The sequence below is a fragment of the Geotrypetes seraphini genome, chromosome 5 (assembly GCF_902459505.1).
Source record: "Geotrypetes seraphini chromosome 5, aGeoSer1.1, whole genome shotgun sequence".
Lineage (NCBI taxonomy): Eukaryota > Metazoa > Chordata > Amphibia > Gymnophiona > Dermophiidae > Geotrypetes > Geotrypetes seraphini.
The window spans coordinates 190,830,831-190,844,590 of NC_047088.1; the positions used below are offsets into that span (position 1 = coordinate 190,830,831).

The 13,760-nt window shown below is 43.2% G+C and overlaps 1 protein-coding gene across 3 annotated transcripts in view; it reads left to right on the top strand.

The window, feature by feature from the left end:
* Positions 1-1,717: 1,717 nt before the first annotated feature.
* Positions 1,718-13,760, top strand: part of CWC22 (CWC22 spliceosome associated protein homolog) — a 136,183-nt gene continuing 124,140 nt past the window's right edge. The window contains exon 1 of one of the 3 annotated variants that reach the window (XM_033946516.1): positions 1,718-2,012. In XM_033946516.1, coding sequence (XP_033802407.1) covers positions 1,986-2,012 — 27 coding nt within the window. In that variant the 5' untranslated portion in view covers positions 1,718-1,985. The remainder of the gene's footprint in view (positions 2,013-13,760) is intronic. The other 2 variants (XM_033946515.1, XM_033946514.1) reach the window with 2 other exon arrangements.

The window sequence follows — 13,760 nt, forward strand, 5'->3', positions numbered from 1 at the left end:
GGAGGGAGGGAGGGAATAGAAAGGGGCAATTGTTGGGTCTGAGTGCAGAAAGAAAGAAATGAAAGAAAGGATGCACAGTCAGAAGGAAACGCAACAAAAGACTCATGAAATCACCAGACAGCAAAGGTAGGAAAAATGATTTTATTTTCAATTTAGTTATTATTATTATTATTATTATTATTATTATGTTCTTATATCCCGCCATACCCAAAGAGTTCTAGGCGGTTTACATCCATTACATTAGGATCCGGTCTGAACCCGGATTTACAAAAATTTTGTCGGAATTGCAGGTAGCGTGGAAGGAAGCAAAGTAGTTTTAGCACAGGTTTATCGTAGTTGGGTGAGAAGATAAAATGGAGGGTGTGGGAAACCAGAGGAGGGGGGGGGGAGAGGGAGGTGGGGGTGGGGGGGTTGGAGTGTATGCGGGGGGTGAGGATTAAGGGTCTTGTTCACGGAAGAGGTGTGTTTTGAGAAGTTTTCTGAAGTCTAGGTAGGTCGGGGCCTCTAGCATCATTTGGGCTAGCCAAGGGTTCAGCTTGGCCGCCTGGAAGGCGAAGGTTTTGTCGATGAATCTTTTGAGCTGGCATGATTTTATGGAGGGGAAGGTAAACAACTGGATTATCAAAATGTTATCAAAATGTGTCAGTTTTGAGAATTTATATCTGCTGTCTATATTTTGCACTATATTTATTTATTTTTCTATAGTTACTGAGGTGACAATGCATATTTTAAAGTCATTTGCCTTGACATCTTTGAAACCCCCCAAATATAAATGATAATTAACATTTTCTCTGCGTATAGTGTGCTTTGTAGTTTTTTTTTTAATTTTAAGGTTACCATTATGAATTAATATGAAGATATTATGTGTACATGAAAAATAAATGGAAGAAATTGGAGGCGGGATTGGGGGGTGGGGCTAGAGCAGGGTTGGGGCGGGGCTGGGGTGGGATTGGGGGAGGGACTGAGAATTAATAGATGTCCCCTTTTGATGAAAATAATAAATGGTCACCTTACGTATGGTCATCTTATGCATAGGTAATCTAAAGCGTCTTTTTCCTTCTGCTGAAGGAGTCTGGGACTGGTTTTCCTGAGTCTTGAACTAAGTTTTCTCCTTAATAAAATGCTGAATTATGTTTAATTGCAGACCTGACTTATCTCATGTTCTAGCCTGCCTGCACTGGGTGTTTTAGCTTCTTATGGTTATCTCAGCATACACAGTATTGTATCCCGCCCTCCTGGACATGTAACAAAAAGACTGCAGAGCTTAGATAAGTGACCTGTTTAGAACCAATGATTGTTAAGAAAAGTAACATATGAGAAGTTTTTTCTAGCCAGAAAAATGTATAAATATCACTGTAACTTCCTAATTTTGGGACTTCTGAAGCTACCAGCTTGGGTCTCAGGAGTCTGCATATGCTGAATAAGACATCTATGCTTTCTTCAAGTCTCTAAGTTTGGGGTTGACCAAAGTGACCTTTCACTGCAAAAAACAAAGGTGGTGTGGGTAGAATATAAAGGGAAAAAGTATCTTGTTATATTACCGTTACCAAATGTCCCAGGAACACGGATGCCAATTACCTGTTTAAATAAATAGCGCATAACCCCTTCTCTTACTTGCTCTTTCACAAACATACCCATACACATTCCTTGCTATTCGTACTTTAGTGATCCTTTTCCTTACCACAACTCATTAAGGAACAAATAAACTCTCCGATGCGAGCTGGATGACAAAAGAAGAAGTTTGTCCTTCTTAGGACACCGTAAGCTACAGTTTCTGCGTAAGCGAAACCGGAAGTAAATTCCAATCGGGAATGTAATTAGAGCGAACGTGTGTGAAAAAGTGGTCGGTAGCTTTGAGGCCTTGGCGGTATGTTTGATTCTGCCTAGTGTTTAAATTTTCAGTGCTGTGGCAGTGAGAGGAAGCAGAAGTACTCCTAACGCTGGGACCTGTGATTCTTGTAGTTGAAGAAAGCGAAGCAGAAGGGATGAAGAGCAGTGATGTCCATATCCGGGTAAATGTTTCCTAATGCGCTCTTTCCTCTGAGTTGTCTGGAATAGGAATTGAATTGCTTGGTGAAGTGGACGTTATAGAGCCTTTTATCTTTCGGTCTTGGCTATAAGTTAAGGTGGTCTGTATAAAATGAGAGCGGCTTCAGCCCTAGCACAGATATTCACGCTTAACCCACTGTCAGCTTCCTATGACTATATAAATTCTGCTATACATCTCGTCGCTAACTTTTGACTTATATGGGTGGGACGAGAGAGAAAATGAGAAATCGGAAGCTATGCACTATTTAGAGCCTTTAATAAGAAAATATATTTTGAGAATGTAGATATCCTACTACTATTTATCATTTATATAGCGCTGAATGGCGTACACGGCGCTGTACATTGAACATTCAGTAGACATTCCCTGCTCTGAAGAGCTTATATTCTAATTTTGACAGACAGGATATCTCAGTGTTGGGGAGTTTCTGGCAGAAGGAATGATGCAATGGGTATAGGTATTTTGACAGTAAGTTGGAGTTAAGAGTTGAAAGCAGCTTTAAAAAAGTGGCCTTTTGGCTTGAATTTGAATACTGCTAGAGAGTGAAGACGGAGCATGGCATATTGGCTCTAGCAGTCTGTTCCAGGCATATGATGTGGTAAGAAAGAATGGATGGAGTCTGGAGTTGGAGGTGGAAGAGAAGGGTACAGATAAGAAGGACTAAGCTAATGAACAGAGTTCATGGAAGGGAGCATAGGGGGAGATAAGTGAGGAGAGATATTGAGTGAATACACTTGTAAGTCAGTAAGAGGAGTTTGAACTGTATTTGGAAATGGATGGGGAGCCAATGAAGTGACTTGAGAAGAGGATAATGTGAGTGTGGCAACTCTCATGGAATATGAGTCATGCAGCAGTATTTTGAATGGCCTGAAGAGGAGAGATGGATGAGAAGGAGACGGTTGCAGTAGTCTAAACGAGAGGTGATGAGGGTGTGGATAAGGGTTTTGGTAGTGTGCTTGGAGTGAAGAGGTCGGATTTGAGATATATAGAGAAGAAGCAATAGGTTTTAGCCGGTGTTGGATCTGAGTAGAGGAGAGAGATGAGTCAAAAGATACCCCGAGGTTGTGAGCTGATAAGACAGGGAGGAGGAGAGTGTTATCCATAGAAATAGAGAACAGTGGGAGGTGGGTTTAGGCTTAAAGATAAGGAATCCGGTTTTAGCCATATTCAGTTTTAGATGACGATGAGACATCCAAGAGGCAATGTCGGATAGGTAGGCTGAGATTCGGACCTGAATTCCTGTAGAGATATCTGGTGTGGAGAGGTAGATCTGGGAGTCATGAGCAAAGGTGTGATATTGAAAACCATGGAAGAAGATCAGTGTGCCAAGAGAGTGGGTATATATGGAGAAGAGGAGAAGCCCAAGACAGGGCATTGAGGTATACCAATAGACATTGGGATGGCAGCAGAGGAGGATCTACTGTAACATACACTGAAAGTATGATGGAAGAGATAGGAAGAAAACCAGGAGAGAACAGAACCCTGGAATCCCAACAAGGACAGTGTATCGAGGAATAAGTGGTCAACAACAGTATCAAAGGCAGCAGACAGATTGAGAAGGATGAGGATAGAGTAGAAGCAATTGAATCTGGCCAGGAACAGGTCATTAGAGACTTTAGCACGGGCAGTTTCCATATAGAATGGAGAGGGTGAAAGCCCAATGAAGTGGGTTAAGAATATCTTAGAAGAAAGGAAGTAATGGTAATGAATAGCACATTTGAGTAACCTGGATAGGAAAGGGAGGAGGGAGATAGGGGGATGTGGGGGTCTAGTGAGGTTTTTTTTTAAGTGAGATGTGGGGGGGGGGGGGGGTCTAGTGAGGTTTATTTTTTAGGGGGTGTGGGGAGTCTAGTGAAGGTTTTTTTGAGGAGAGGTGTAACTACAGTATGTTTGAAGACATCAGGGACTATTGCAGTGGAGCGTGATAGGTTGATGTGACAGATGGAAGGGATGACAAAATCAGTGATAGCTCCGAGTAGGCGGGTGGGAATCAGATCAGAAGACAAGTGGTGGGTTTGGAGGAGGAGAGAAGTTGAGCAGTTTCCTCTTCCGTGACTGAAGTTGTTGAAGGAAAGTTGGCAGAGTGGACAGCTGGAAGGGGTGGTAGGGTAGGTGACTTGGTTGAGAATTCAAGATGGATTTTGTAAATCTTGTCATAGAAGAACTCTGCCGTCGTCTGGGGGAAAAGTTAGGAAGGGATAGGAGGTGGGGGTACTTTGAGTAGAGAGTTGAGTGTGACAGAGACACCAAGGGTTGGCACATAAGAGAGTTAGTTAAATGGTTCTTGTTTGGTAAGCGAGAGGGATTTAAGCCAAAGATGTTCAGCAGCTCAGGCACAGAAGTCCAGATAACGAATGTTGGGGGTCAGCCAGGGCTAGTGTTTAGCATGTCTTACAGGCCTGTCTTACAGGCCATGAAATGGGAAGGGCGAGGGTATCAGTAGCAGAATGGAGTTATAGGAGAGGACAGTTTTATTGACAGACTTGTGTGGCATAGTTGTTGAAAGGAATGATGAGCCAGTGATGGAGAGCATGTCAGGTTCAATAACCTGAAGGTTCCTAAATGTATGGGTAATGACTGGCCAGGTTTGGGAGGGGGAGGGTGATGAGTTATGAATGTTAGCCGATGATGGTCAGAGAAGAGAAGAGTCAAGGTGGTTGAGCAGTTGGAGGAGAGGGCTATGTCAAGGTAGTGGCCTTTCCGATGTGTACGGGTGGTAGAACACAGCAAGAGATTGTAGGAGGGTGTTAGATTTCCACTTTGTTTATTTGTAAGGATATATGATTTGGTGGATTTCTGTTTCTTGACATTTTGAATAATATTTGTGGCAATTTAGGATTCTTACACACACAGTGTGGGGATTTTAGGGGCTAATGAGTGCTCTAATGCAGCAAAAATAACCTAGTGCAGGATGTGCTAAACTTCAATAGTTCTTTAACCTGTCCTGAGCCAGTCGGGTTTTTAAGATATCCCTAATAAATTTGCATGCTTTTCACATCTATTATGGAACAGGTTTAAAAACCACAGTGATAAAGTGTTCTATGTTAGTTTTGACATGTACATGTAGTAGGGTTTTTTGTTGGGGCATGTCAGGGGTTAGCACATCTACATTATCATACACTAAGGCCCAAATTCTCTAAATGATGCTGTAAGTTAGGCAGCGTTAGGTGCCCTACTGTCTATTTCAGTAGTATTATCATATGTTTGACGGTTGTATTGTAATATGTTTATTGTATTGATGTATGTGATGGTTGTAATTTGTCTCATTTGGATGTCTTATTGTACTCCACATACTCCTGTGTTTTAGGGTAACCACTGAACTGGTATAGAGCCTGAATTTCTGACCTACTAGTTTTCAGCCATTGTGTCTGCTGATTAGGTGTAGAAGGGAGGGGCTCTGATTTACTACTAAGGTTAACTGCATTATCTTTGGGAAGTGCTGTGAACAAGTTACTCAGAATTTCATATTCTGCTCTTTTCACTGTTTTTCAGCATTATATCTGCTTAATTTCTCTTCTCCTCCTCCCTGTTTCTTACTTAAAAAAAAACAAAAAAATAAACCCTTTTCTTTCCTCTGTTAAATCTTATTTCCTCTTCATAGGAATAAGGGTAAGACTTATAGTTCCACCCAGCCCAGGGATCACTGCTCATATATAGAGACCCAAATAATCAGGACTATTCGAATCAAGTCACTTCACAGCCAATCAAGATGACCTTTATTCTATGCAATCACTGTGGTGCTTTAATTGCAAGACACACTATTTGGATGCTTAAGGCTTACCCCATCTGTCTTCAACTTGCTAGTATTAAGGAGGAGCTCTGCAAACTTAAACAGAAATTGAGTACAATTAAAGCCACTCCACAAAATCATACCAACTTACCACCTCTACCTCAAAGAATAAAACGGCCCAGGAATAAATGGGTCACAGTAGGCTCAGGAAGACTGTGACATGTAACACAGAAACATCCACCTTCACAAATATTACCTGTACAGAATTCCTTCGCTCCTCTAGTGCACTGCAGTACTCAAGAAAATAGAAGGGAGGTGGGACTTGAACCTATTAAGGTAACTCAAGAGAACAAGCGCACCCTAAGCGCAAATAAAAAAGCCAAAAACAGAAAACTATTACTGTTGGGGGATTCCATCATCAGAGGCATTAACCTTGGAATACAGGGCAAGGAGACCAAAATAGTGAAATGTCTTCCAGGATCCTCGGCTACCAGGAGTTCCAGGCAAATACTGACTATAATTAAGGAAGAAACTAAGGATTTTAACACTGATGTTGTTATCCATCTGGGTACAAATGACCTGGCCAACAACTCCACACTTGCAGAACAGAAAGCTTTTCGGGAGCTTGGTGAAGGCTTGAAATCTTTTGTAAAGACTTTAGCTTTTTCTGAAATACTGCCTGCATATGGAAAGGGAGAGCAAAGAGTGAAAAACATAGAGGACTTTAATAGATGGCTCAAAGCCTGGTGTCATCAAGAAGGCTTCAGGTACATAGGAGGATGAGGAAATCCATGGAAGGACAAGAAGCTATATTGCACTGATGGGCTACATATTACTACAGCAGGAAAAAGAAACCTTGCAGAGAAATTTAGACAATATGTTTCTAGGCAGTTAAACTAGAAGGTGGGGGTGGTGTATGTATGAAGGACAATTATAGAGACCACCCCTGGCAGAAGAAAAGATGTGATGATAGTAAAGATTGCAACGTAAAAAATATCAGAAACTCGCTTCTTAGTATTGCAATAGAAAGTGAAATGAAACAAAAATCTATACGAAAAAGAGTTTACTGCTGAAAAATAGCTGGAAAGTGATGACCACAAATGCTCACAGTCTAAGCAACAAAGTTCATGATCTGCAAGCCCTGATGTTGGAGGCAGATCTAGATATTGTCGCTATCACAGAGACATGGTTCAGTGAATCACATGGTATGCAAACATACCGGGATATAATCTTTTTAGGAAGGACAGAGATGGTCAAAAAGGTGGAGGAATAGCTCTCTATGTAAAGATCACTATCCAAGCGACCGAAATGCAAGGGACCTGGGGAGAGGAAGAAGCGATATGGATCGCTCTGAAAAGAGGAGATGGAACTTCTATCTACGTGGATGTAGTCTATAGACCTAATCTAATCTAATCCTTAGGTTTGTATACCGCATCATCTCCACATTTGTAGAGCTTGGCGCGGTTTACATTAGAAGAAATAGGAACTACAACAGAGGGTTAGAGATAGAAGTTTGAAGAAAATTTAGAGGACTTGGGATGCCAAGATATAAGAGTATCCTTGATTACTAAGTTGGAGGGAGACTTACATATTTGAGAAAAGCCAGGTTTTCAGATGTTTGCGGAAAACTTGGAGAGAGCTCAAGTTCCGAAGAAGGGAGGTAAGGTTGTTCCAAAGCTCAGTGATTTTGAAGAGAAGGGAGGTCCCTAGCTTTCCAGTGTGGGAAATGCCTTTTAGCAAGGGGAAGGATAGTTTTAATTTGTGGGAGGATCTGGTGGTATTAGGGTTTGAGGAATTCCAAGAAAGAGGGATAAAGGGGGAGAGGATACCGTGTAGGATTTTGAAAGCTAAACAGGAGTATTTATAGTGTACCCTGGTAATAATCGGAAGCCAGTGGAGCTTGGCCAGGAGCGGGGAGACATGGTCAAATTTACTTTTAGCGAAGATGAGCTTGGCCGCGGCATTCTGAATCCGTTGGAGTCTGTGGAGGTTTTTCTTAGTTAGGCTTAAATAGATAGAGTTGAATAGTCCAATCTGGAAAGGATGATGGATTGGACAAGGAGGGTAAAATGTTTTTGATGGAAGCAGGATCTAACTTTCCTCAGCATATGAAGGCTGAAAAAGCATTTTTTTATCAAGGATTGGAGGTGATCGTTGAAGGACAATATGGAATCGATGGTGACGCCCAAGACCTTGCTCGAGAACTCAAGCTGCAGAGAGGAGCCAGAGGGTAGTGGGATGGAGGTGGGTAGATGGCCTAGTTTTGGGCCGGGCTGAGCCAAAGAAGTCTTGTTTTGGACTCATTCAATTTCATTTGCACAATGTGGACCCAGGATTGTAGGTTCGTTATACAAGAGGATATGTTCTTAGATAGGTTGATGAGGTTTGAATCAGTCTCGAGGAGGACGAGGATGTTGTCTGCATAAGTGTAAATTGTTTCAAGGGGGGATAGGTGGAGGAGTTTTAGGGAGGACATATAGATGTTGAAAAGGATAGGAGATAGTGGAGAACCTTGCGGGACTCCACAATTCGGTTTCCAGGGGGAGGATGAAGTGCCATTCATGTTAACAATGTAAGAACAAGAGCGGAGGAATTTAGAGAACCAATCTAGGACTGTGGAGTTGATGCCGATCTCAGAGAGTTGGTAAACAAGAATATCATGGTGGACAACGTCGAAAGCAGCGGAAAGGTCAAATTGTAGGAGGACGGCGAACTTGTTTCGAGAGTGAAGTTGTTGAACCCTTGAAATCAAGGAAGACAGTAGGGATTCGGTGCTGAAGTTAGGACGAAAGCCATATTGATAGGGTAGAAGAATAGAGAATCTCTCTAAGTATGATGAGAGTTGGGTAGAAATGATGGACTCTAACATCTTGGTTAGGAGAGGGATATTTGCAATTGGGCGATAGCTGGATGGTATGGAAGGGTCAAGGTCAGATTTTTTCAGTAGTGGGGTCAAGGCGATATGACCCATTTCTGGGGAGAAATGGCCCGACTGAAGGGCGGAGTTTATGAGATTGGTGATAGAAGGGATAGCCAGAGCGGGAATGTTCTCGTATAGGTAGGAGGGGAATGGGTCCAAGGAGCAGTTACAGGATTTCAGTTTGAGGCAGAGATTGAGGACCAGGGATTCAGATATGCATTCAAAGGTGGGATAGGGTTGGAGACCATTAGGGTGGGAGTGGAATCAGTAGGCACTAGGGAGCTGTAGGAGACTGAAGGAGGAAAGGAGCATCTCAAGGAAGAAACCTTATCGTTGAAGAATTTTGCTAGAACATCGGCTGAGGGAGAGGAGGGGAGCACGGTGGGGTCTCTTTTGGAGGTTAGGGAGCGCCAGATGTTGAATAGTGTACTGCTCTGATTGCTGGACCTGGAGATTTTGTCGCCCTAGAAGTTCTTTCTTGCTTTTTTTAGCGCAGTATTGTACAGCTTGATATTAACTCTCCAGGACTGTCTGTCTTTGGGACATTTTGATTTTTTCCATATGCGCTCCAGAGCTCGACATTTCTGTTTTAGCTCTCTGTGATATGGGAGGTACCAAGGGGCCTTGCGGGGGTAGGAGATGGATTTAGTGGAAAGAGGGGCGAGGGAAAGATAGGTGGATTCGGAGAGAGCGACCCAGTTATGCCAATTAGTACCTGAATCTGCAGGCTTAGGGGCAGAGGAGAATAGATTGAGAAATTTAGACCAGAACAGATTGCTTGTGATTTTTTTGCGGAAGGTAATGGGGTTGGAAGTGCGGGGTGGAGCCCCAAGGTGCGACATAAAGATGGGGAGACAGAAAGCCCCTAGGAAGTGGTCAGACCAGGGGACATGTTCCCAGCGAGTGTCGTCAACTGACGTCTTGTGAGCGGTAAGATCGAGGAAGCTAATGAGATCTAGTGTGTGTCCCTTTTCTGGGTTGGGGATGGTGTGGGGGGGGGGAGGCTAAGGGAGGTGAGGAAGCTAATAAGTTCAATCATATCCTTGCTGGTGATGTCGTCTAGGTGGATATTGATGTCTCCGATGATCAATAACCTTTGGAACTTGAGGAAGGCGTTTGTTATAGTCTCAAGGATGCTGGGTTGCATCCGGAGAAGCTTTGTCAACCGAAGGCCCGAGGTGGTGATGCCGCTGTACAGGTCCATGGTGAGACCACATCTGGAGTACTGTGTACAGTTTTGGAGGCCACACTATCGGAAGGATGTGCTAAGAATGGAATCGGTTCAACGATTGGCCACCAAGATGGTCTCAGGGCTCAAGGATGTCCCTTATGAAGAACGACTAGGTAGGTTGCACCTTTACTCTCTTGAGGAACGCAGAGAGAGGGGTGACATGATAGAGACGTTCAAATACGTTACTGGCCGCATTGAGGTGGAAGAAGATATCTTCTTCCTTACAGGCCCTATGGCGATAAGGGGGCATCCGCTGAAAATCAGGGGAGGGAGATTCCATGGTGACACTAGGAAGTACTTCTTCACCGAAAGAGTGGTCGACTGTTGGAATAATCTTCCACTTCAGGTAGTTGAGGCCAGTAACGTGACTGATTTTAAGATCAAATGGGATCAACACGTGGGCTCACTTCAAAGAGGAACTTAGAGGGGAGGGTTATTTGAGTGGGTCCTTAGGCACACAAGTATACTGGGCCCCCCTGGCCCCGCCTATGTCCCGTCCCCATTTATTTGTTTTCTTATTTACTTCTTTATTTCCACTTGTATTTCTTTTTTTTTTAATTCAAAACAAAGATTAGCATACCAGTGCACAGTTTTTCTTCTATGTAACCCCGAAACATCTCTGAACAAATCCCCCTTCCTTCCTTACCCAGGACTTTAACTCTGAACCCTTTCCATGCTTATATAAAAGTGTTCAAATATTTGTAAAGCAGTAATACTATCTGAAATATAAGTCTATATTAATAACCAAGTTTACAACGCCTCTCAACTGCCTCACTCTACATCAACCAACTGTAACTCCTCTAGTACGTTCCACTCCATGCATGTTAACTTGCAGCGAAACAACAAGGCAAGCAGTCCAACAAAGAATCCAACATGAAACAAAAGAAGATTGGCAGAAAATAAGGAGATTCAAATCAGGTTAATTCAAGATGCTCCCAAGAACCATGCCTGATGCATTTTGCCAAACAAGGCTAGTCAACGCTAACAAAAAACCAAGTCTTTCATACAAACAGGTCACAGAAAACACCTTCACCTAGTATGGAATATGTAATCGCAAACTAACCTCGCCCCCCTTTTACAAAACTGTATTATGTTTTTTAGCCATGGCCATGCTAAAAAAAATGCTCTAAATTTTTATAAAAGGGGGGATAAAATAGACAAAGGTTAAATAAAACCACCAGGAAGCTGGACTCTGCATACAATACAACACCACAGAAACAGCGATGCATGTCCCCTAAAGCAAAAAAAATAAATAAATATAAATTTTTTTTCTACCTTTGTCTTGTCTGGTTTCTGCTCTCCTCATCTTCTTGTCAATATCTTCCTTTCATCTTTTGTCCTTCTGTGCCACTTCCAGAAATTGTATGCCTCCCCCCTTCCATCTTTCCCTTCACCCTCATTGGTCTGGCATCCATCTTCTTCCATTCCCTCCTCCAGTGGTCTGGCATCTCTCTCCTCTCTTCTTCCCTTCCCTATCCCACACCCCCATGGTCTAGCATTTCACTCTCTCTTCTCCCTTCCCCCCACTTCCATCAGCATCAGCCCCCTTTCTTTCCCTCCAACCCAGTTCCATCCAATATCCTTCCCTTTCCCTGCACACAATTCCATCAGCATCTGCCCCCTTTCTCTTCCTCCATCACCCTTCCATACCATCCTTCTCACAACCCTTCCATACCACCCTGCCCCCTTTTTCTTCCTCCACCACCCTTCCATACCATCCTTCTCACAACCCTTCCATACCAGCAAGTAAGTGACGTCGGAGGGGGATGAACCGGCAGAAGCAGTCATCGCAGGACCTTCCAGTAACAGAACCGGCTGTACTGCGGTTGCTGTCAGGGGGCCCATTGCGGTTGATGCCGGGAGGGGGGCCCGTTGCCGGCAAGGTGAGTCGTCCTCCTTCAGCGGGCCCCCCTCATCGTTTCAGGCCCTAGGCACATGCCCAGTGTGCCTATTGATTAATCTGGCCCTGATTGTTCTTTAGTAGCTAAACTTGGTTTTTGAAGGTTAGTTCACTTGGCCACACTAAATGCTTTTCTAAAGTAATGATGCCCTGGGAAATTCTCTTGTTCTGGACACTAGTATAAGATATTGTATTTGGCAGTCTCCCAAAACAACAGCGGAGTGGCCTGGTGAGTACCATTTGTGTGTTAAGAATGTTTCCCACTGATCAAGCAAAAACTTATGAAAATCTGAATCTTTACTAAGATAAGTGGGAAATCTCTACACTGTTTAGCCTGACAGTTAAATGGTTCATGTTGGATATCCAACCAGATAGGGGCATGATCCGAGATATTAATCAGACCAATTTCTGCTGCATGGTCTAAAGAGAAGAAATGAAAATATAATCAATGCAGGACCAACTCCCATGAGTTTGAGAGAGGTGGGTATAATCCCACACTTCTGAATGTAGGAGCCTCCAAGGGTCTACCACATCCAATATGTGACAGAAGTTAGGCAACTGAGTGTCACTTTGACCCAATGGGGGTAGTTGGGAGATTAGATTTATCTAGCATGGGATCAAATATTAAATTGAAATCTCCAAGTATAACCAAGGGGTTATCTGGATAACGTGTACCTAAAGTGACAAGATGTTGGAAGAAAGAAGTGTCAGCTATATTAGGGCCTCATTCCTTGGTACCCAGGGTCAAATGAAGCAACATGTAGCGACCTTTAGGAGATTTCTCTAATATTTTAACTGTGGAGGGCAGAGATTTCTGCACCAAGACAGCTATCCCACCATGATATCCTGTGGCAGAAGAAAAATAGATGTCTCCCTCCCAGTGGCGTCACAATTTAGAGTGCTTCCCATCCATCAGTCTAGTCTCCTGGATGCAGGCGACATCCGACTTGTAACCATTAAGTGTTGTTAGTATTTTTTGCACGCCATCTACCTAAATCTATCAAAAAAAAGTCTTCTAAGACTCCAACTAATCCAGAACACTGCAGCCAAACTGATCTTCTCAAAACGCAAATCTGACCATGCCTCCCCACTCCTTGCCAAACTTCACTGGCTCCCAATAATCTCCAGAATCCATTTCAAATGTTCCTGCCTGGCTTTTAAGATCATTCACGGCATCCTCCCTCCTCTTATCCCGCTATCCTTCAACTCCTCCAATCCCGACTCCTCCAGAACTGCCCAAAGGTATAAACTAGTCTTCCCCTCTCTACGCGGCATCCACTACGCAGGCAAACTGGGAAAATCCCTTCTCTCCAAAATCACAGGTCTTTGGAATGACCTCACCATTCCGTTGCGGAACCTGGACTCCCTTCAATTATTCCGCAAACAACTGAAAACCTGGCTTTTCATCAAATTGTAACTCTACCCTCCCCCCCTTTCTCTCCTCCCTTCTACACATAAGTTCATGTAATCCTTTTCTTCTTCTCTACCTACTATTTAAGTTCTTGTAAACCGTGTCGAGCTCCATACTCATGGAGATGATGCGGTATATAAACTTAAGGTTTAGATTAGATTAGGTTTAATCAGCAAAGTGATGCCCCCCACATTCCAGGACACTAACCTAAATGTATGATCTTTCAGAGGAGGTCATAGTTGGAAAAGAATGGCACAAAGTAGAGAAACAAACCAACGCCTCGGGAGCCCAGCATCTCCCAGGGCAAAATGTAGACAAGAGCATCTACATCCCCAAACAGTAAAGGAACAAAAGTTCATCAGCTGCTTGACTACTTGGACATAAAAAGAGATTAGCAAAGAAGACCCAACCCAATTGGAACCCTTCCCAACCCAGCATAGAAAAGTGAAGTAGAATCTTTCTCAAATATCGAGAGGTGCTTGGAGATCACAAATAGATATTTACAACCCTCAAATTCTCTT